The sequence below is a fragment of the Poecile atricapillus genome, chromosome 1 (genome assembly GCF_030490865.1).
Source record: "Poecile atricapillus isolate bPoeAtr1 chromosome 1, bPoeAtr1.hap1, whole genome shotgun sequence".
NCBI classification, from domain to species: Eukaryota; Metazoa; Chordata; class Aves; order Passeriformes; family Paridae; genus Poecile; species Poecile atricapillus.
Genome location: NC_081249.1, coordinates 81,274,790 through 81,300,221, shown reverse-complemented (window position 1 = coordinate 81,300,221; position 25,432 = coordinate 81,274,790). Strand labels below are relative to the sequence as shown.

The window sequence follows — 25,432 nt, the reverse complement described above, 5'->3', positions numbered from 1 at the left end:
GGGAAAAGAGGAACTCGGGCATAATAACAGCACAGCCATGGCCAGTCATCAGGTATTTCAAGTTATTTCTGAATTAGGTACGTTCAAGCACACTTAGTTTTGCCTGACTTGTCTATTTTGTTGCACAAGTTCCATTTTCATTATAAAGTGATAATAAGCTTGAAATTGCTTATTTTCTAATCCAAGTCAAAAGCTCACCTCTTTGAACTAGGAATGGTGGTGAAAACAGTTTAAAGGCTTGGAAATGTGAGTGGAGCTCTCAGCTGCTCTGGCCATGTGCTGGATAATTAAATGTATGACAGGAAGAAGAAATTTCCTTCCTTTAAAAGAATGAATCTTTCACAATAGTTATGGTCATGAAATTTATTAAAGAATTTACTATTAAGGGTTATTTTGTGACTATCTGGGGATGTGCCTCTTACACAGCAAACAATATAAGCGAAGTAGACATGCAGATATAAAAGAGACCAGGCTCACCACCGGATATATGGCAATAGTGTAACTTGTGACTATACTGTGAGGTGGTGTGACTATACTGTGAGGTGAGGAATAAGGCCCTTCTCACATGGAAAACTATCCAAACAAAATCTTCTGTCTTTGTAGGCAGAAGAAGACTGAAAGAGCATTATTTCCTTCAGATTAATGTAAGAATCAAAACTAATAATAAGACTGTATTAGGTGGCTCAAATATTTTATATTGGAGCTGTTAGCTTACAAAAATAGCACCAGGGAATAATATAGTGATTTTCCAGCGCTACAGACAAAAGCTTAAAATCGTTGACAGCTTGAAATATGGTAGGTACATATATGGCATGCTACTTTCTGCAAGGTAACCATAACGAAAATATGTTATTTTTATAAGTTATCACCTTTGTTTTTCCAAAATGCATAAATTGTATTCAGTTTGCTCAAGGCTTTAACATTTCCTAGCACATCTCCAGGAAATCTCAGGAGATCTAATTATTCCAGGGTACCACAAAAAGAGAGTTATTACTTATTTGAACTGCTAAAACTGTTAGCTGCAATGTGATGACTCCTTTGTTCATCTTATTCTTCTTCAGAAGATCTTCCATTCTCTGTAGCAAACAGAGTAAGTTATTTATTTTTCCCAGCCCCAAGTTCAATTACTTATGATGCCCTAGGCTGAAAGAATACTAGGTACGTATAATATCCAGAATTCTAAGATAGTAGTAATAATAACTTTTGTTTAGAAAAGGAAGCGTAGGGTTTACTTTAGAACTTAGACCAAGTGGAGAAATTATTTTGATCTAACTTAGTTTAAATGTTGAGATTCTATCATCTTTACTGGAATGGCTCTTTGTGTAATTTTAAAGTCAGGAGCCTCCAATTCTGGGTGGAAATCAGGTGTGTGGATTGCAGAACAGCAGATCCTAGCCTCTGGTGTATAGCAGCAGAGAAGAATCTGATAACAGCTGTGTGCCCTCAACTCCCACCATTCCCTTCTGAGTGGCTTTTGAAAACAAGTCTTGTCATAGCTGGATTTTTTTCTGTTCCTACATGATTGCTTTGGCAACCTGGGGACTGCTTGGGTTTTGGATTTAAATAGTATAGGAAGAATCTAGGTATTTACCATGTCTAAAAAACCAGAAAATCTTAATTCTATGCAGCTAGGAGGAACTTGGAAAAATTTCCTCTGTTGTGACTTTTAAAAAATGTATGTCCTTTTTACATCTTTTATACTTCCATTGTTCTGCCTCAGACTTGCTCCATCATCATTGTAAAACCTCTCTGAGATCTTTGAAATCATTTGCATATTCCTTTTCTGTCATGACCTGAAATGACCCTTGGCACAATAAATGTGGTTGTCCTTTTTGAGTGGTGAACATGTGCTTGCTGGAGACTGATGTATGGAATTCATGGTACAGATTCCATTCTTGTAGTAAAATGTAGTTTTTCATAAGGAGGAACACTGGATTCTCTTGGCCTCACCCAACACAAATCAGCAGATGACCCACAGACCCGAATACAAACCAGGTGCTGCACATGAAGGAACAAGAAGTGCCCTGATGCGGAGCAAGAGAGTTTACAGCTGCCTACACCAAAATTTCTCCCTATAAACATCTTGAAGAAACAGTGGCTAGATTTGAGACCCATTCAGTAGGAAAGCAATGACTTAAATTACAAAAACATAAAATCATAGAATCATAGAATGGTTTGGATTGAAAGGGACCTCTTCAAGTCATCTTGCCTAACTTGCCAGCCAGGGCATGGACATCCTCAGCTAGATTGGGCTGCTCAGAGACAAATCCAATCTAACCTTCAATGTGTCCAGAGATGGAGCATCCACCATTTCTGGGCAGCTTGTTCCAGTGTTTTAGCACCCTTGTAAGAAAAAAATATTCCTTATCTCTAGTGTAAATCTACCTTCTTTTAGTTTAAAACCATGACCCCTTGTCCTATCACATCAGGCCCTCATAACGGGTTTGTTCCCATCTTTGTTATAAACTCCTTTTAAGTACTGAAAAGCTGCCATCTCAGCCCAGAATTCATACAATGCTTGAGGCAGTCTGGGATATGCTGCTATTCCCTTGCTGTTACTTCTGCTGATTACAAGTGAAACACCTTTTAAATATTAATGCTTAAGGAAGGTGTCAAGACCAGAGTAGTAAAACACAAATACGCACCCTAAAAGCTCTTAAGTATCTTACATATAGTGTTTAAAAGGAATTAAACAATCAAATGTAGCATTTTGGCTTTCAGACCACTAAAAATTTACTTTAAACCAGAACCAAAGTGTTTACATTTCAAATATCTAAAGGTTCCCCAGGGCTGTCAATGATGACACCAGCTTTCATAATAGGAGGATATAATCAACACAATACCCACTGAATTGTTGTATTTGAATCAATATTTCACATGCTAGCTCTCCAAATCCTGCATGAACTGAAATTATCTGAGACAACTTAAATTGATCTACAGTACCAAGGTACTTTAGGCCTTTTATAATTTGAAAGTCTGAGTGCCCTTTCTGATTTTTATCTCAATATTCCATGCACTCAGGAAATCTGTACCCAGGCAAAGAATCAAACCTCAGAGCATCTCATTCAGCACTTTGACCACTGATATTTCCTTACTCCCCAGATACGTGATTTTTTTGAAAAGGCTTTTGAGAATGAGAGCTTATAACAGTGAACATTGTACAAGCGCTACAATGGACTGACTTTATTTTGGATCTAAGGCAATGAAGCTCTTGTCTCAAATCAGGATTTCTCAGGCAAAGTGGTTATATAAATATTTAGAGATAATATTGAACATTGAGAATGATAAAAAACATCCTATTATCATGCATTGCCTAAGGTAATCTTCCTCCCCAGGCTACCGTGAAGTAACCTGTTGACTGGGTACATACTTTACATATTACAGCAGCTGCATTTCAGAATTTTGCAATAAAAGACCTAAAAGGAATAGAAATGCATACTATATATTTACAAATCCACCTTTAATTAATACCACCAAGAGAGAAGCTTTTCAAGGTGCACATTTAGATCAAATTATCTATTTTAGGAATTGATTTCTCTGTCCTTAGAAACATTTGAAAAGAAACGTAAAGATTACCTTGGCTGATGTTTCAAACCAGCCCACGAACCCGTTCTCTTTGCAGAACTGATCCATCTTGATGCCGTTGTTCATAAGAACATCTATTCCCTGGTCACATTTGTTTGCTAAAAGGACTGCTGGCACAGGTTTGCCATTTGGAAGAACCAACTTAGAGTCCAAATCCTCTTTCCATTTTGTCACTGCTTCAAACGTTGCAGGTCTTGTAACATCAAAGACAATAAACGCCCCCATAGCCTCTCTGTAATACACCCTGGTCATGTTTCCAAATCTTTCCTGTCCTGTAATGAAGAAAGTAGGAGAGGGAAAAAAACACCACCTTGTAAAAATCAGTGCTCCCAGTCTAGGTCAGTATTTCACATAGCAGGTTTTCTAAGATAACATTACTGAAGGCAGGACTTCATTTTATAAGTCCCTGGGAAAATACTCGCTGCCTAAATAATTATAAGTACCATGCTAGAATAATCTGTAAAAACATAGGAGAGTATTGCATGAAAAAGGAATTTGCAATCCAACACCCAAGGAAATTTAATGAAGTTCATTATAAGTGAATAAGTGTAATAAGTGAATAATAAGTGTATGGTCTTATTACGCTGCCAGATTTCTCAGTCTGTGGACAGTACCATGAGTCTTTAGGTACATTATAGGACTTTCAACAAGAGTCACAAAAAAATACAGGTATCAGATTGGAAGCTCCTTGGTACTATGGTGTTTTGTCTAAAACATCTAACACAACTGAACTGCTCATGCATGAGGAGGATCCTGCATATTCTCATGCAAATGATGGTAACCAGCAGTAACATAATATAGCTCTGGAGCCATACCAGGCATCAGAGTAATTACAAGTTTATTTTTATTGGCAAACTAAAACACAGAGGTGAGGAAGCTGAATTTAAAGCCTTACAAACATGGAAAGTGCTCTAAGAAGTAGCACAGTAGTTGCAATATGAAGAGCTGCATTGCTATAGTGAAAAGATCTGTGAGGAGAGTTTCATACTAGATCTGTTCAGAAGCTTCATGGTTTTATTTGCTGAATTCGAAGTGCTTTCTGGGAAAGGACAGAATTTTTGTGAGTTAACAGTACATTAGTACATTCAAACATGGACATTTGTAAATATCTATCATTTTGTATGATTAGAAGTATGAACGCATTAACACATGACATCAGGATGTGGTATGTTGATCAGCTGTGGATTTGTTAATATATGTGCTGTTTTCATGGGAACTCTAAAAAACTAAATTACACAGAAATTTTCTTGAAAATACAAAATAGATTTTCTACAAATGTGTACAGCAGAGCTGTGATCCAAAGAAGAATTATAAGCTCCTGAAATATTTCACAACAATAGGTGTTTTTAAGCATGACAACTCTTGTATGTGCTTCCATAGCTGGGCAAAAGTGCTATGGAAACAGAAGCATTGAATGCAAATCTATTTGTAACCTTACTTTCCCAACGTGAGCAATTTTGAGTAGGTTAGGAAGACAAGAAGATTGGCAGTCTCTCTCTGACCCCAGGAAGGTTACCTGCGGAGAATTTATCTGATGGAAATTGTGCTGTCAAATGTAAGGGAGGGCTGAGAAGGAAAAAGTGCCGATTTCTGGGCTTCTAGACCATGCACTTTAATTTAATGGAAATGGCACTGAACCCTCTTAGGGGGTCAACACCATCAGTTTGTGATGTTTATCTTTGGTTTTAAGCACTGTGGCAGAAAGGAGAAAGCCATTCACATGATACAGAAACCAAAGAAGAAGCCTGTCTTCTCCAAATTCATGTCAAATTTTTTTAATCTTAAGGAAACACTGTGTCCTATTGATAAAGCAAGATAGAAATAGATTATTTCTGGGAAAGAAGAGGTCATATTCAAAATTTATTTTGTCTATAATTTATTCAAATGTCTTATGATTCTTATCAGTGGGCTAATCAGATGAATGGCTAAGTCATGTGTTATTCAATAATCTGCTTGTTGAGAAATTCTTTTTTCATCTGCAAGAAGGTGCCTTCCACCAAAAGCCAAGGTCTTATTAGAAACATAGCAGTGAGGTAAGCAGCACCATATACAAAATGTTTTTGATGGATATTGTATTTCACTGATACTTTATACTTCTCATACAAAGTTATTGAGATGCTTACACTGTAGGTGATATAAGAGCAGCTCAACTCAGGCCTCACACATATTTATTGGGAAATAGATTGTTAAGATAGGTGGGACATGGTGTCACAGAACATCAACTAAATTATTCATTGCAGCATGAAATCATTCACCATGAAGGAAGTTACTAAAGGAATAAAAGGCTCCTAAGTTGTGATCTTCTGCCTCATAGTGGCCCAAAAATTTCTGACAAATTCTATTACACTGATTTTTCCTCTGGATTCCAGCTGCTTTTTCAGATATACAGGATTTTCACTGCACAGAAAAGCCAACATGTTTGTAAAAGATGCATTTTGTAGGAAGACAGGGATAAGCAATATCCACCACCAACCACCTCAAAGAAAGAGAAAGAATGGAGCTGCTGTCTAAACTCTTTTTGAAGTGGTCTTTATCTCCATCAGTTATAATCAATGTATCAATATACTTGACAGAAAGACATCAGGCAAGTTTGAATGGAAAAAGAGATGCTTTATAAATCAGAGTTTTAGTTTTATGACATTTGCATAATGACTTTTATTTAATTTAAATTGTGGAAAAGGTAATCTCTAGTATTTGCATTGAGTTTGGAGAACTAAATAATGTCTAAGGATGCAAAAGTACTCTTTTTTCCCACAGATTCTCACTTATGTGAACAAAATCCTATATTAATAGATGAGGTTCCTAAAAGTTTTTTATTTAGCAGAATTCCTCATAAAAAATAGGCACTGTTTGATGTATTAAAGATGTCAAAATCTGGCCTTAGGTTTTCAGCAACACAATGTCTTAGGCAGGAATTAGGCTAGAAAATAGACCAGGCATTAGATATTCAGTGGCGTCTCGCAGGCAGCCTTGAACATTAGAATCTGCTTTACTGCAAGAGTGACTGGGAAAGGTTGATTTTGCTCTTCACTGGAAGGGTCAGAAGCTTGGGAAATATTTGATCTGGCCCATTGTACTTTACTGCATCCCTTGCAAGGCCACTGGCATTTGCCATCAAACCCCACAATTCCAATGGCCTTTGCCCACCAAGATGGTGCTTTATGTTGGGATTATCAGCCCTAAATTAGATTTAAAAAGTTAACTGGGAGTACTGAAGGTTAGGGTCTCTTTGTAGTCAGAGAATAAGAAATGTCTAATTGCTAATTCAGATGAATCCTACTCTACTTGGAAGTGAACCCAGTCAGACCAATATGACAAAGCAACGAGATTTCTACTAAAGGGAAGCATTCCCTGTCTGAAGGGCAGCTGCCTGCACATTTATCCTAATCTCAGTGGCACCTCTGCATCAGGCAAAGCTATCAGTTTAAAGCAACCAGCTTTAAACTGGTTTAAAACAACCAGTTGCTGATTTTCCATAGTTTATAAAAATTTACCCCACATAAATTTGTACAGTAATCTACAATTTTCACTAACCACTATCATCTCTAATAAAGGTTTTAAAAGTAATGATAAAGTACTGAAACTCAGATAATTTCCACCATCTTGACCACAGCATCTAAAATGTGGCACAAAAATTGAAATTAAAAATTGATTAAAACTGCCAATAAGAAGTTTTATGATGTGCTCTAGTTCTTGCCACTGTCCTAAGAGACAATGCTTTTGGGAAAACCTTGCTTTACAGGCAGCCTTCAGCCAACACTGAGAAGCTGGGAACTATGGAGAAGATTTAAACATTTTTTACCTTTCGCTTCAAAACATCTTTCAGAATATTCACACTTGAATTCAAGTAATTGTCTTTATGGACTGAAGCTTAAGCAACCCTTGAGCTGATGTTCACCACCCCAGAATGAGGAAAAGCAGGCTGTCAGCAAGATCTGGCCCACAGATTCCACCGCCAATCTCTACTGAAATAAAACCCTCACAGCAAGAGACTTATTTATGTTTGCAGAACAGTAATTTCAAGGTAACTTAGCCTAGAAATCACCGTGACTATCTTATTTATGCATATGTGCTGCAATGCTTAGCAGCTGCTGAAAGCCTGAAATGCTGAGGACGTGCTGTGCCTGGCATTAGTGAACAGGTTTCCACTTACTCCCTCTGCAGCATAACAATCCTAAAAACTTTACAACTGCAGAGAAACTTGTCTGTATCTGTGGGAAGACTGCTGCTTCTGAAGGTGAAAGTGACCAGGAAAGGAAATGGAACTGTTCTTTCCCCAAAGCATCACTCCAACTCTATGAGACTTTTAAACACAAACCAGTAACTTTTTGGTAGCAATGGATAATCCAGCTCACTCAAATGCAGGAGTAATAAGGACATTGCTGAGATGGCTCTTGAAAAAGAGCAGGGAGCAGGCTTGGATGTGCTGTTCTCTGCTCTCTGATGTTCAAAGCTCCTCCCTGCAGTAAATCTATGGCTAAAGCTGGTCTTTAGAGAAATCTCTGGGCTGTTTGGGCACAAAACACAGACAGTAGCACAGAGAGCAGCCTTGCAGAGAAGGGAACAGCAAATACACCCAGATCTGCTGTCTTTTCTTTAGAAGCACTGTGCCAGCCTGCATCTGCAGGGCCAATCCTATCCTGAGTAACCTTGTGCAAAATGTGATTCAGAGTTCCTTTAAAGTTTTCCTTCTAACAATTTTTAAATGAATTTAAAGGATATGCACACAAAGGCAGCAGAAAAGATAAAGAAATAAAGACAGAAATTGACTGAGAAGCAAGATTTAATGTTGAAATGACAGCAGTAAAGGTGATGGCACACTTTAACAGAAACACCAAAACTGATAATTTGTGATATAAGGTGAAACAAAATGGAATTGTTGTGAAGAAATTAAAGGAAAGGAGAATTTTATCATGTATATCTCCTCCCACACTCAATACTAAACATTCAGTCACCTCAAACGCAGGCACTTCACTGAATCAGATGTAAGTTAATATATTTTAATGAAAGCATGTTGTTACAAATATCATAACATATAACATAAAGGTTAATCCTATGATTCCTGCCTAATACCCACAGTTTCAGGAACATATTACGTGTTAAAACCTCTGTCTTAATGTAACAATGTGTGATGCAGAGCCTACATTATGTCTGAATTGATTTTTGTAATATTTAGTTATCCTTGTTTTTTGGCATTTATATCTCATCTAAATAAATGCAATTTCAGAATTTAGATGTTAGATTGTATTACAGTTTTGTTTACAAAATTAAAAACCACAGAAAAATATGTTACGCAAGTATTAACTACATTTAATTAGATGGCACCAGATGAACTAAATTTACTTTTTCTTCTTTTGTCTGGTAAGGATAAACCAGGCAAAACTGCTTGGTCCTGCCACACCTGGAACATGTCACTCCTCCAATGAAGTCACCATATACATAAATCCTACCGATAATGTAGATAAGCTTGACACTAGTTTTACTCACAATATTTTTAAGAAAATTATCTGGAGTGTTAAACAATTTACTGCCCACTGATCCACAGTGTGAAAGGTAAGGAGAAGTACACACAGGCTTGGTACTGGGTTCACTGCCTGTATAATGGAGAGGAGAGAGGATATAAGAGCTAAAATAATACCTGATATCTATGTATACATACATATATAAATATATATTCATATATAATTACTGGAATGAAATACATTTCATATTACTGATATATTGATGTATTATTGCAGAATTATTATGCAGTATTATTATTGATGTATTTGCAGAATTTGCTTTAATTCAAGGTGTCCTGCATGCTAAGCCAACATCCTTCAGCTTGGTCAGAGACTGAAAGTTTATTTCCTTATCCCGAAAGATAAACATGACTTGATAACAGAGAGTCCACCAAAAGAGAGAGGATATTCTTAGACCAGAGATTTAATTTTCCTCTCTCTTCTCATTGCCCATTTGTATTTTGGAAGTGATGATGAATGACCAGCCACAGCCAGGAGACGCCAATTCCATTCTCTCCATATTTCAAATCAGTTTTGCTTCTCTTTTGTTTTTGAATCTCTTTTTCTCTCACCAGCCAGATGCCTAATGTGTGATAACTGTTATGCCTGCACCATGATCATCTGAATTCAGCATGCTGCTTGCAGAACTTGCTCTCTATGTACAGCCAGCAACAGCTAAAGCTCTTTAAGCAGAAGTCATTAAAGCTAAGACAGCAACTCTTTTTATTACCAACCACTGTCTTGACCTTCACAGTGATGCTTTGAATTGGGCAATTCATATGAAATTTAGTACTGTGCTGTAATTCTCTCTGTCATGTGTGATAACTCAGAAAGCATGCTAGTCATTCAGTACTACAACTAGGTGTAATTGCTTCTGCAGCCTGACTGAAAGCTACATCATATGATCTGCCAGCACATGATTAGTAGTGTAATAAATCTCTGAAACAAGGCATGAAAATTACATTCTTTAAGTCCCTGATACACTCAGAATTTACTATAAAATGCTTTTTTCTCATGCAGAAAAGTTTTTCTGGCAGCATATGTATTTGTTGTTACAATCAGCCACTGGTGAACTGTAAAATAAATGTTTGTCCCATTACTCCATCTTTTAATAAAGAAAACTGAGCATTTATGTATTTAACACCATAAAAACACAAGACTGTGTTTGCATGTGAAAAAGCAGAGTTTATACATTTTGCATAAAGCAGCGTTGTTGCATAAGTTTTAGTACCTCAGTGCCAAATTCAAAGCTCAGACATGAGACAGCTCAGTGCAGAAGAAAAGCACTCCCTCCGCCGATAAGAATGTCAAGAATTTTTTCATTTCACCAGTTTTACCCGGTGCTGTTCCAGACTAGATCAATGAGCCCACAACTCAGGCCACAGGCTGGTACAGTTGCCTAACAGCTGATATGATGTTCACCTTTATTCCCTACTTAAATAAAGTAACTTCTTAATTTAACTGAGTTGCCAAATGCCAACATTTATGATGTAATCTATTGTTACAATTGCATTTGTTTCCTGCATTCACTAAATGAAAAAATATTACTTACAGCATGGGATATATTCCATCAAGATAATTTTATTTTGTGGACTGAAACAAAAATGATTGATTTTTCAGAAAGAAAGTATAAAAAAAAGTTGTATTTTTAATTTGAAGCCAATCGAAAATGTCTGAAGCACTGACAGCAACAATGTCAAATTCTGTGGGTTTTAATGATGTAAGCATGTGAGGACATCTGGACTTCTTTACTATTTTTCTCCTTGGAGAGGGTAAATTGTCTTTTGCTTTGCTTGATGTTGGAACAAGGGTTTTTAAATATGAGTAGCTATATTTTTAACAACCAGAATTATTACCAAATAGAAACATTACTCTTTACAAAACACATAAAAAGTTGCTTTCATTGGACTGAAGGAGGAAAGGCAGGAGAGAGAGGAAGAAGGAAGGTATTTTGATAAACTCAGGTATACATTTTCTTTATTTTTTAAACTATAAAAGTAATTTTAATCATCTTACTGAATGCCTCATCTATTCCACTAAATTAAAAAGATTAACTGAACATTCTTGTTATTCTTTCTCCTGTCATAGAGGTCTGTTAGTCCAAGGAGACAAAACTGAACATTGTCAGCTGCAGACAAACAACTGGAGCATTTGGAGAGAGGTGCCTGGGTCCCTGAATATGTCCAAGGGCTTGGGAGAAAAATCAGCTAGCAGAAGTTCCACTCTGACTCTCTGACTTCCCTAGTTTGGAAGTCTCCTGGTTTTAAGGATTCTCCAAACTGTTAACCTGCCCTTAAAATTTTCTCTCCTCAATCTGCTCTTCCTCACTGCACAGGCAGTGGCAGTTCCCAGTTTTCAGAGCAGCACAAATGAATTGGGGTCTATATTTTGTATTGTTTTTTTGTAGATTATGGGGAAAGGGCTTCTCTTCTGTACTCACCTGCAATATCCCAGAGCTGCAGCCGTACCACAGTCTCAGCATCCCAGTTCAGCACCTTCAAAGCAAAGTCCACCCCGATGGTTGCCCTGTAGTGTGGGGAGAAGTTCTGGTGGACATAACGCTTGATGATGCTGGTCTTGCCCACTCCCAGGTCCCCGATCACCAGCAGCTTGTAGAGGTGCTCCTTCTGGTTGTGCTTCTGCATCTTTCCTGTGGCTGTGGCTGCTCTCTGCAAACTGATTGCATGCTCTGCCCGAGGAATCCTGCCAGCCTGAGGGGAAGAGAGGGAGTGAGGGACTGGGGAGGGAAGGAAGGAGAGCAAGGTAGGTGGAGGCTCTCTCCCTTCGTATGGAAGCAGGATCCAGCAGGCAGCCCTGCTGGGAGATGAAGTAAGAAAGGACTGGGGGAAGGAAGTCTCCCAGAAAGTTTTGTGCGTATGTGTGTAAAGGTCAGCACGAGGTGTGTCTGGGATTAGTCTGGCTGCTAAAGACTTTGCAGGAAAATTCATGCAACAGTCCTGTACTCTGCTTGACTCCTTGCTGGAAGGACAGTGTTTCTGTTGTGCACTAGTTTTACACGCAGTAAATTTTGAATCACTGCTTTGGTGATAATATATCACCCTATGCTTGTTTCCAGATGTCTTTAAGATGCCAGTCACTGCAAAAAAACCCAGAAAACTCCCATCAGAGGTTTCATGTCTCCAATAAAGTGCAAAAATGAAAACAGTGTGACTTTAGCTTTTGATGTAATTTGGTTCTAATTCATGTAAGTTAGTGTAGCTACATCACTAGAAGTGGCAGTTATAGCAATATATAGCAGCTTTGCTTGTGTCCATACTAAGAGGGCTGTACAAATTTAACTAACAGTAGATAGATATTTTTAAATTTCATTACCATAGTTGTGATTGTCTCTCTATACCTATAAGCATGCTCCCATCTGAATGCAGCACGCAGGTCGTGATTTGTTTTTCTCACACAACTGGACTCTAAAATGCAAAAAATCCAGGTTTATCTCATGACTCCGATAATCACAAGTTATGAAAGCGTAACAGCATTAGAGCATATGAATGCCAGTGTCTCAACAGTTGTATGTTTTCCAAAATAAGTAATATCAAATCATTCCACTGACATGATTGTCCCTGTATTTTGGAGAATTTTACATAGCCAGCTTAGCTGGAGACCTCTACCCATTACCTAGAGGTGTTTGATTCTTTTAGCAGCTTTAATAGCAAACCCACAGAATTTTAATATTGTGTGCAACTTATCAGTGAATAATTTTTGTATTTATTGATGTTCTTGATAAAATTGAAACGCATATTTTATTTATTGCAATATTATTTGATGGAGTTCTTATTCAAGTGTGGACTGAAATGGCATTAGAATGTTGTCATCCATCCAAATAGCTGGACTTTAGTAGACAAAGAATCCAGAACATTCATATTATGCAATCTTTTATAATCGGTCTTTAAATTCCAATTTTAACTTTGTATGTACACACAATGTAAAGTGTGTGTGTATGTACATAAATGCACAAAGTTGAAATAGGTAACTTGAGAGGAAAAATGTCTTATTTTTCTTGAACCTTTTTTCCATAAGAGGATTTTTTTATCCCAATAAGATAAATTGTCTTTCCAAAAACAAGCTGTCATTTGTATCCTGTTGGGAGAGAAATTTTAAAGGACTTAGCCTTGTTAGGTATGGACATCATAAAAGACTGCAACCTGACAGGCAAACCAGTTCGATCACTTAGTATATTTGCATGATTCAAGGTTATTATTGCTATTAGTGGTGGTATGTGCTATGGCAATTCTTGCCTTTACAGCACCACTCTTTCCTGAGAGGATCCAGTACTTGAGTACTTCTAATCACTACCCTCTAAAGTTGAAGATTTCCCCTTTTAGAGCTTAAACAAAGAACAAGCTGAGAGGATTTAGTAATTTCAGAAATAACAAAATCGGTGTTTTGGATAAAGGTTAAATTACATCTAATGTTTCACCCTTTGATGATGGCCATTGCTCAGAGAACAGTGCCTGGAAGGTCCCTGAAAGCAGATATTTGGTAACTGGAGGTCTTAGGCTGCTAGGAAGTGTAGTTAGAGGCTGGCCTACACCCAGAAGCATGAGGCTTTATCTCTCTCTTCCAGAGTTTTTGTTAGCATTAGCTGCAATAGCTCTGGATAATCGTGTTACTTGTTTAAATCTCCAATTCTTCTCTGAATGTGGCTAAATTCTTGGCCCAGCAGCACCCTGGTACAATGAGCTCCTCACAGGCTTAATCACTCTGGGTTGGCAGTAGGGCTACCAGTGAGATGTTCAGTGAGGTGTTCAGACGTGGGGTGAGCATGCAGGAGGGATCCTTGCAGCTAGAGGGATGATTTGCTGAGCTGAAGTATGGACTGAAGCATCTTGCTGAGCAAGAGCTGTACCCAGATCTCCTAACTTCACAGTGAGCTGCCTTTTATAAATACCACCTGCTGAAATGCTCCTGAAATGTCCTGCCTTGCTCCACCTTTTTGGAACTATGTATCTGTAGTGGTTTGGTCTCCTTGCCATCCAAAGGCACTGGGGTGGGGAGGTGTGGACCTATCATTAATTTGCAGCCCTGCCACAGCACTGTCCTGGGAGAAGGCAGGTAATTTGGGCTGGTTATGGCTAAGAGGATCACTGCAAGACTTGTTTGACGATTCCAGCTGATCCCTTCATGCGCACAAACAGGTCATTGCAACTCAGTGATCTCCTGCAGGCAGAGGTGGCCAGGGAAGCACATTGAGCCTGGAGATGATGCAGTGAAACCTGTCTTAGCTGAGACCACACTTAAGGACAGGTAATGTAAACCACCCCAGCTTGCATTTGTAGGTGGTGGGTGGTTAGCAGGGTTCAGCTGACACCAAGTAACTTGTTAGGCTGGGTGAACCAGATGTTGCCTCTGAGCCCTTACTCTGCTTCTGTCCAAGCAATAAGAACATGAAAGCATGCCAGCAATTTGGTTGATATTTCTGTGTTTATATTTGTCTGTGCTTTCTCTGGTATATGTACATTCTAAACTATATAAAATAGTTGTAAAAAATAATTGAAATTCCATGTGACATTATGTATATCTATGCTGTTTGACTTTTGTATTTTCTGCCATTCATTATTCTATTTTAATACTATACTAACAGTCTATTAAAATTCAATTTTAATTGGCAGAATTGATGATAAATCTTTACATCTCAGTTTTAAGTAATAACATTTTTAAAAATTCCATCAAATTAAGGCATTACAGGCTGTGTTGTACTCTACATAAAAGTGAAACTGATTTTACAGTGATAATTTTCAGAAATTCCTCACTATTTCTCTGTCATTAGCAGACACCTTTTTCTCTGAGAGAAGTGAAAAGTAAAGATGCAGTTACATTGATGGGAATCAAGGAAGGCACAACTGCATCCTGGATTTTACCACTCCTCTTTGTGTGGCATATACCACAGCAAACGTTGTCAACGTTGAGCACCAGACTTGTTATCAACATACATTTCAAAATCTACAATGCTTGTCTGAAATAACTGCAGGCAATAGTTTTAGTCAAAAGAAAGACATTCAGAGAATCATGGGAGATGCTGAGTTGGAAGGTACCCACAAGGATCACCAAGTCCAGACCCTGCCCTGCACAGGACACCCCAAAAGTCACACCATGTGCCTGAGAGCATTGTCCAAATGCTCCTTGAATTCTGTCAGGCTGGGTGCTGTGACCACTGGGGAGCCTGTTCCAGTGCCCAGCCACCCTCTGGGTGAAGAACCTTTTCCTAATATCCAACTTCAACCTCCCCTGACACAACTTCAGGCCATTCCCTTGGGTCCTGTCACTGGTCACCAGAGAGAAATCAGCGCTTATTCCTCCTTTTCTCCTCATAAGGAAATTGCAGACTGCGATGAGGTCTCCCCAGTCTCTTCTCCAGGCTGAACAGAGCAAGTGACCTCAGCTGCTCCTCATACAGGCTCCCCTCAAGGTCCTTTACCATCCTTGTTGCCCTCCTTTGGATGCTTTCTAATAATTTTATGGATTTTCTTATATTTTGGTGACCAAAATTCAAACTGTTAGAAATGTATGTATTCAAAAGATTACCATCTAAAATGACATAGGGTTTTCACACCACAGCTATTAACATTATATCTGGTAGCTTTGAGTATCTTGAAAAGAGTGACCTACACCATCATATTGATCTTACTTAATATGATATAAATGACAGCATAATCCAGAGACATGCTAATACACATCTCTGTGTATGCATATATATATACATATGCATACAAATCAATATCATAGATCCTAAGATAATTTTGTAACCCACTTAAAAAAAATACAAAACATAGACATTCTGCACAGAGTTTTTTGCCATTCTGCACAGACTTTTGTATTCCAATTAATTCTGGGGTATGGAATAAATACAGAGTTGTTAGCTACACAGTTAACAGCCCAGTGGTGCGTGAATCATTGTGTTAAAAGAGTGAGAGTTTGTGGTTCTCTTACAATTGCAACCCTTGGTCTGATAAAGGGACCGAGTTTGACTACTTATTGCATATTCCAACATAGCTTCCATATCCATCAGCACTGTGTGAACACAGTCAGTTTGCACAGATGCAAATACATTTCTACTCCAAGCTCAAAAATTAAGAATAATTTGATATAATTTCTTTTCTCAAGGTTATTTTTTTTTATATATAGATCCATACAGCCTAATAAAATCCATGTTAAGGTTTATCCTTTGGAGCATGCAGAAAAAATCTTAGATGGACTGCAGTGCATTTTACACCAAGTGTATTTCAACAGTCACCTGGGAATACATGAACACAGTGCAACTCAAAAAGCAATAAAGCAAGGACCAGAATGTCTGCCAAGGGTAAAATCTAATAACAGAGGGGTCAGTAATACTCTGGGAAAAGTAAAATGGCTTGTCCCCGAGGCCAGACAGCAGTGAAAGCATCATACAGCACAGATTTAGTCTGAAATGTGCCAGTTCCAAAGGAAATTTGTTGTACCTCAGATTCAACAAGCAAAGTGTAAGAGCACTCACTGAGGCCGCAGGTGGAAGCATCACACTCATTGCAGGAATGCTGCTATGGAGCTACCAACAAAAGCCTGGACCAAACTGACAGTGCAGCAGTTTTAACCCTCTTCAGGTACTGAAGAGTATTTGTGTGATGAGAGTCAAACAGTTACTGTGCTACACATGGGCATGTGAAAATCAAGCTAGAATATTTCTGATAATTAGTAACCTGAATTATGCCCCTCCCATGAGGGTCAGTTTGAAATCCCCACAGTAGGAATTTAGAGAACAGTCTACCCTGTCCTCCACAGAGAAAATCTCCTTTAAAAACATGGCTCACATCAGTGAAACTTTTGTCCAATTCATGTAGATTTAAGTCTGGTTATTGAAGACTATCAATCTTTAATGGTGCTCACACAGAAGCACCAACTTCATGTGCTGGGAAATTTGTAAGAGTAGATCCTAAATTAATATGCATTGGCTTACATGTAAGCCCTTGTAACTACTGTAAATTGAAACCATGGAACAAAACAACAAAAGATGCTACTTTTACCTGATAAAAGTTCATAAGGAGTTTATTTGGTAAGTTGTGTTCATTGTCATTTCAAATAGTACAGAAGCACTGAGGCAGGATGGAGATCATTGAACCTAACACCCTGCTCAAAGCAGGGCAAATAAAGGCAGGCATGAAGACTTCACACTCTCTGGGCAATGTGTTTCAGTGTTTGACCACACAGACAATAAAGAAAATTTTTTAAAGGTTTAAATAGAATTTTCTTTTTTTTCTGTATTCTTTACAGATTCCTTAAGATCTCCATAAGCCTTCTCTACTCTAGATGAACTGTCCCAGCTCTCTTGTCTCTCCATGATGCTCCAAACTCTTAATCATCTTTGGATTCTTTTGCTGGACTCAGTTATCCTCATTTGCTTTACTAGGGAGCCCGGAATTGGACAGGGCACTCATCTTCCAATGTTCTCCCTTTATCCACAATCTGATGGTTTGGCATTTGATCCACTGATTTCATCATAGGTTGCTATTTGTTTGGTAAGGCATGATACAACCCTCATAAATCTACACTGACTACTCCAAATCACCTTATCTTTCCTGTTTTCTGAAATTAGTGCCAGGCCGATTTGTTCCATCACCTTTCCTGTGATGAAAGTGATGCTTATCAGCCTGTAGTTCCATGGATTCTCTTTCTTTCTTTCTCTTTCTAAAGATACCAGGGGAGGAACCTGAGTGCTCCCACCTGGGCTGGATGTGTATTATATTAGTCCCTTGAATCTATGTTTTGCAGGACCCCATGATTGAGAAGACAAAAAGACCAACGGGATGCTGTTGGAATCCATGGAGTGGTGAAATTTTTCAACTTAAGCTGTCCCTCTTCACTCTCTCTCCCTCTCTAATCTTTTTATGCTTCTTTCTCTCTCTGCTTCACATGTACTGTTAAATAAAAGTCATACTATTCACTTCAGCATATGGTCTCATTTGCACCTTAATTTGGGCAGAGGCATCTTTCTAATAATTTTAATAATCAGATCTTACCAAGGCTCAGACAGTGTGTATAAATCCATCCCCAGCCACCTTTCCCTTCCACCACTTTTATATGTTTCTCTTTTATTTTTGAGTTTAGTCAGAAGCTCCTTATTAATCCTCGCAAGCCTCCTGCTGCCTTTGCTTGATTTCCTACATGTGGAGATGGACCATTCTTGAACTTGGAAGAGGTTTTTCTTGAAAATCAATTGGCTCTCCATAATGCCTCTTCAGTCCAAGTCCTTCTAGAGGACTTTCCCAAGCAGAAACTGGTTGGAGTCAAGGCTTGAACCCTGACTTTTGCTTTTTTCCCTCTTCTCAGGATCCTGAACTCCACTCTCTCAGGGTTGCCAGCCAAAGCTGCCCCCAGTTTTCACATCCTTGTACAGTAGTCCCTCGTTTGTAAGTATGTGGTCCAGAAGAGCATCTTCCCTCATCAGCCCATTCATCTGTACAGGAAGGTGTCACCAACACACTCCAGAAACCTCCCAAGACAAAAGTAAGACACAATAAAGGTGTTCATAAAGACAGTGCTGGGCTTGGGTTCCTTCCACCTTTTACTTGTTATTTAGCCTGCTATTGGAGTAGCACTTTAAGGCTCAGCAAGAAAGGCTCCTGCGTGCTGAATACTGCTCCAACCCTGCATGGTGGCCAGGCCTGCTCCTGGAAACCTTATGTCAGCAGGAAAGACAAAAAAAAAAAATAGAGATAAGGAGGATAAGTAACATTGTGTGGATCTCAGTTCATCTGGTGAAGGGTTTCCAGACTGGAATTTTTGTCAGTGTTCTCAACTGCAAGAAAATAAAAAAATCCTTTGTTTGTGCATATATGCATACTCAAAATATATTCTTCTATATATATAAAAGGAAAGTCAGAGTATGTTACGAAGTAGCTGAAACTTTGCATTTTTTTCAAATCTTCCCTTTTTGTAGCTTTTTTATGAATATATTTCAATATATTGTAATATATTGAAGTAATTCAGAATACCAGGAAGGTTTCATTTTCTCACATTTTTTGAACACTTTTATCTTGGTTTCAGCACTCTTTTCAAACCAAAAAAAAAAACAAACCCCAAAAACCAAATAACCCTACCCGTTCTGGAAGTTATCTTAGCAGTGAAGCAGCTGCCTTCTCAACTGGTAACCAGGCTCCCAGCTATTTTTTACTGATACATAACAGAAGAGGGCCATCACCTGTCCTGGTAGAGCCAGAATTTCTTTTCACTGTGGAAGTGGAATTGCAGGGAAGGGTGAAAACAAATTAGAGGGTAAACATGAGTTTTGCTATACACGATTATTTATGGGCTCAAGACAGCACACAAATTTACATCAAGGAAGGGAACTGTACTTGGAGACCTGTAGTTGAACTCTTAAGCCAGACACTTTGTGATGGTTAACATTGCTTCTCTTTAGCAGCAGTGCAGCAAAATTCAATCCAACACCTATAGAAGGGGAAAGTAATTCTATTTTAAAATATACATCAGCACTCTGACCTACCTTCTTACAAGTGCCATGCTCTGTGTTAAATTATCCAGTTTACTTATACCCACAAAGTGCTTTGGCCATGTTTGCTTGCAGCAACAGGAAGGAAATGGATGCCAGCTACTCAGCCCTCACATCTCATTCCTAGTTAGCCTTCAGGTGCTATTTTTGGAGGAGTCTTGTACTGCTTCATATCTGTTCCACTTCAATGAAGCATTAGGTTTTGCTTATGAAAGCATCTAGTCTTTTTACCTGAAAGCTGCTGAAGAGGGTTTGTCCTTCTTACCATCACCTCTTATTGGCATTTGGGGGTTCACACGTATAAAAAGCTGGCAATGTGTGCTCACAGCACAGAAAGCCAACCACATGGGCAGCAGGGCAAGGGAGGGGATTCTGCCTCTCTACTCTGCACTTGAGAGACTCCACCTGGATCACTGTGTCCAGTTCTGGAGTCCTCAACACAAGGACAATGTCTTGAAGTGAACCCAGAGGAGGCCACAAAGATGATGGAGGCCTGGAGCACCTCTCCTAGGAAGACAGGCTGAGAGAGCTGGGGTTGTTCAGCCTGGAGAAGAGAAGACTTTGGGGAGACTTTTTGAGGGACTTTTTCACAGGTAGATAGTGATAGGACAAAGGGGAACAGTTTGAAATTATGAAAAGAGATTTAGATTAGATATTAGGAAGAAATTATTTTGTGTAAGAGTGGTGAGGCACTGGCACATTTTGTCCAGGGAAGTTGTGGATGTCTCCTCCCTCAAAACGTTCAAGGCCAGGTTGGATGGGGCACAACCTGGGATAATGAGTGGCATACATACTTAAGCGGGGAGGGGAGGGAGTTGGGATCTTTAAAGTCCCTACCAACCCAAACCACTGAATGATATTGTCTGGTTTTTTTAGGATGTCCCTTGTTTTATTTAGTTTAGTCTTCATTTCCTGTTCTGGATGTCCCAATCTACTTCATGCAGATGTGCTGGCAACTAAATTTGCTGTCAACCCTGGTGCCACCAGCACATGCCTTTCCTATAGCTTATCTCCTGTTATCCCTCCTGGTTCTTCCACACCCTGATGGTCCCATCCATTTTCCATTTGGAGAAGTTTTAATGCTGCTGTTACAAACCTTTACAATCTTAAAGGATAAGATGGAGCTCAAATTCTTGTTTGCCTCTAATTAAAAAAAGAAAAAGAAAGTGATCCTTTCAATGTTACAGCTTAAAAATCAGCCCCTCAACAATCAGGAAAATGCAATCACCCTATTTCTACTTTTCCTCAAGGCAGCAAACACAGAAAATAAGTATGTCCTGTGAAAAGAACATTTCATTGCTTATATTTTATCATCCCACTTCTGAGTTTTATGTATTTGATTTGGCCTTTTAGTCCATTTGCTGTAATTAATTTTTTCCCCTCCCACAACTGGATATAGGTATTATCCTAATGAAATTTAAACCTGTGCATATAATCTCTAGGCTAACAGAGGGTTTCAGAAAAGTAGAGAGAAATACAACTGAGTGACAAAATTCAGCAGCCTTAATAATGTACGAGATTTAGAAGGAAATCTTCATGAAAGCAAAATATAGCAGACTGCAGACTTAGGCATCCAAACGTCAAGTTTTTGGAGTATTCCAAAAACACGTGTTTGGAGTATGCCTAAATACCTATAGGGAGAAGTGAGAGAGTCCCAAAATAGGATCAGGATTTTAAGAGGGCTCCAGATTTTCCAGAACTGCGATGCACAGATAGGTCTGGGAGCAAGAAGTGGTGCAGTCAGACCAAGAGCAGAGTACTGAATCAAAAGTCAGGAGAGAGCTGGTTTGGGTATCACCATTTCCAAGTGAAGTAATGGCCTCCCAGAGGTCATGGACTGTGTGCTTTCAGGAAGATTTGCCTTCTGAGATACTCAGCCTCCTTCAGTCATCAGTGCTAATGAGAAGAAAAGCCTCAAAAAATCCCATGTATAGTCCACACCAAAAATCCTGTTTATTTCAGTGAAATGCTAAACAGAGCAATAGTAGGGGCCATCATTTTATATTACTGTTACAAGTGTTAAATAAGAGAGTAATAGAAAAGTTAATTAAATGAAGTTTCAAAAAATCCACATGCTGTATCCTTATGCATCCTTAGCTAAATATAAGGGTTCTGTACCATCAGTTAATGGTTTCAAGAAGTTTTTCCCATCTAATACAAAGAATGTCAAGGTTGGAACTGTATTTAACTGGACATTTAAAAATGCGCAATGTTTTTCAAGATTCTGAAATTCTCCTGGGGCAAAGACATCTCTTTTAATATGTAGTTATGGCAGTACTTACAGTTTATCGCCTCTCATACTGCTAAAGTGATATCAGCCCTTCTACACAAGCCTTACAAGTATTCTCTATTTAATGACGTAAGTCAGAAGTCCCAAGGATCACTTGAAGCATAAACATGCATAAATATCTTAAAAGTGCAAATAGAAAAATGTGCTTGTAGAGGAGTGAGAAAAACTAGCAGCCTAGTGAAATGTTACCATGAGAGAGCGAGTTTAATTTGGCTTGTGCATCTTATGCTAAATAGCATCTGCTGGATCAAGTCAGCTGATCCAAACGAAACAATTAGGAATAACTGGCAGAAGTATGTGTCAGTGCCTTTCTTACTGCAGATATAGAAAAATTCTGCATATGCACATGCCTCTTTCTCACTAGGCTATACAGAGAGGCTTCAGCCTCTCTTCCTCCTGCACCACCTGTCATTTAGAGGAACTGATAAAAACTGATGCTCTGTTAATGTCCTGCACCTGATCACCTCCTAAAGTTGCAGGTTATCAATATCATTTTACTGCCATTAAATGCTTCTTACTTTTTTGGAAACCTAAACGTACAGATAGATACACATGCTCACACTGCTTCAGCCAACAGTACATCCAGAAGCCATAGTAACCAGCAGAGAAATTTCAGCCTGCTTGAGCTGTAGTCTCCAATATCTTCTTCTCAGCACATAAGATGCTCTGGCTGTCAGTGAAACAGAGGCATTTCACTTAAAACTCACTGTTCAGAAGGCGTAGTGAAGTATGTTGCATTATTTCATACTGCAATCAAAGCTTCCACCTTTTGTTTGTTTAAGACATGCTGTCCATATTGCTCAGCATCTGGAAAGAATTCATGTTTTCTTTTAAATATGCTTAGGCTCACCCTCAAAATTTCAAATTCAAGGTCCAAATTGAGATCAAGTTATTTTAAAGTAGCTTGATACATCTACATGTGTAATGAGTGGACTACAGTAAGGAAGACGAGAGCCATGAATTGGTTTGGGTACAAGAGTGTTCACACCCACAAGCTTGTGGGCCTCATTAACACATTTTATTTGACATTTTATTTGACAACTCAAGTGCTATTTGCTCTCATGGCAAACGAGAGCATTAGTAAGGCTGTGTTGTGGGACACACCGTGAAGACAGACACCCTTCAACAGTCTGAAACCCCCTCAGCTGTCCCTGCCCCACTCCTGCAATGATGCCCTGCAGTTCCCACAGTCACTAGCAGATCTGGGCAAACTGCCCCCAGAACTTCCCTCCTCACCCACTGCTGCATCATATCCCTGAGAGGCTCCTGGCATTATATCATGCTCTTCATTACACTGTGGAGACCACACCATTCCCTAGGTTGTTTCAACCCAAAGTGAGACAGTTCCAGTGGTATCAGGCAGCTCTATCCCCGCAGGTTGCCTAGAGCAAAGTCCCACTCATTCGGGTGAAAGTAAAATCAGTCATGGCTTTGAAGTTTTAACAGGGTTTTTAACATATACCAGAAATGGCTTTTCTGAAGAAATTAATAATTTGATGGAGGAAAAAACCATACTATGATGTTTTTGGTTTTTTTTTTCCTAAAGAAGAAGAATGAAAAATTGAAAACTGAAAATCTTGGTGAAAGATAGTCTTCTGTAGACTGAAACCGCTGAGAAAATGCTTCCTTAGTCCATCTTCCTTTTTGTTTTCTAAAATAAATAACACCCCTCCCTCAGTATTTGTCCATTTTAAAATACAAAAATTAAGGAAAAAATGCTTTTCAGAATTCTGCATTTGACATCTTTGGAAGTATTCCATTAACAATACCTCCAGACTTACCTACAGCCTTGTTTTAATTACATTTTGATAAAAGTAATTTAGAAACGTATCTTTGTATTTTCTGAAGTCATAGGAAGTCTGATGTTAGCAGAATTTTGAAAAATAGTCTAACGTTCTTAACTCCATTTTACAAGCTAGTTTTAAACCTCCAACAATAGACAATAATGAATAGTGTAAGAAGAAAACAATGGACAGTGTAAATCATAAAAAAAAAAAAAATTCAAGAAGCTATCAAGCTATAATATTCTTCTGAGTTTGCCATTTTAATAAACTCCATTAGTGCACTGGTTTTCCCGTCTTCCCAAGACCCCTGGAACAACACAAGTTTAAAATGATTCTGTCCTAAATTCTGATTTAAAATTATTCTGTCCTTTGAACAAATCTAGAAAAAAAAATCTCTGCTGTTGCTTTATGTGAATTTTATTTACACTGGAAAGTTAAGGCTGTCAACTTTGGAAGTATCACCTTGTGTTTTAAGTTCTCAGGTCACAGAGCAAGGAGTCATGATGACCCTGCCAAGTCTCATTCATAAACCAACTGCATAAGTCTCTGAGAAATTCTGGTGTCAGGGGCAGTCCTCAAACTGGGAAAAATCATCCTACTGCAGTGATTGAGACTCCACCACTGCTCTTAATAATTTTAAAGGATTTACTACATTCACTGTTAAACAGATGTATCTTACTCATCCTCTGTATGTACTAATTTCTAAAACACCGAACTTTTAATATCTCTGTTTGCTGGGCTGATGATAAGCTTTATTTCCCTTGTAAGTATTTATCAGCCATGACATTATCTATTAACCTTCCATGATAAATCAAATATACTAGGGCTTTAGATGTTCACTACAAGACATATGTGCCAACCCTACAATTATTCTCATGACCAATAGCATGTCTTCCATTTCAGCTAATGCATTGTTTATAGGAGGAAGCCACATAAACAATCTACATCCACATACCATCTTCATCAGGCTGACTGACATTCTTCTGTGCAACTCTGCCAGAAAATGGGGACATTCACACACCACAGTCAGCCAGAAGCAAACAACGTCTGATGACAGTCACTGGGGGCAGTGACAGTGACAGACCACTCTGAAAACACTCCCATCTTCCTATTAGCACCAGTGCAGCTACCACACACAAGCAGTGACAGACACATGGGGGAATTGCTAAGAAAATAACACAGAATGTTACTCAAAACACACATAGTTAACATGATACAACACATGGTGAATAGCAAGTGTTTTCATATTCATAGTGCCATGAATGTCCGCAAGTTTTGGTGATAAGGAATCAATTTCCTAATGGCTAAAATATAGTAAAAAGAAACATTTATCTTTTACATTCTTATTCTTAAACTAATCTCATGTGTTACAGCTACTAAAAAAATCCAGGAACCTAGCTCCTTCCCCCATTCCCCAACTCCCTAAGCTAAAACAATCCAATGCACAGTATGACCTATTTCAGAAGTCCTTGTTCCACTTCTGGCAAAACACAAGTTCTAAATTTCCAAACACATCTTCATAGAACCACAGAACAAGCTGAGTTGGAAGGCACCCACGAAGATCACTGAGTCCAACTCCTGTCCCTGCACAGGACACCCCAAGAGTCACACCATGTGCCTGACAGCATTGTCCAAACACGTCTTGAGCTCTGTCAGGCTGGGTGCTGTGACCACTTCCCTGGGGAGCCTGTTTCAGTGCCCAGCCACCCTCTGGGTGAAAAACCTTTTTCTAATATCCAACCCAAACCTCCCCTGACACAACTTCAGGCCACAC

General features: G+C 38.7%; 1 protein-coding gene across 1 annotated transcript in view; it reads right to left on the bottom strand.

Annotated features, from left to right (window-relative positions):
- Positions 1-13,868, bottom strand: part of RAB38 (RAB38, member RAS oncogene family) — a 20,849-nt gene extending 6,981 nt beyond the window's left edge. Inside the window, 3 exon segments of the mRNA XM_058856204.1 lie at positions 3,577-3,857; positions 11,527-11,789; positions 13,771-13,868. Of these exon segments, the coding sequence (XP_058712187.1) occupies positions 3,577-3,857; positions 11,527-11,789; positions 13,771-13,868 (642 nt within the window).
- Between the last annotated feature and the right edge of the window lie 11,564 nt (positions 13,869-25,432).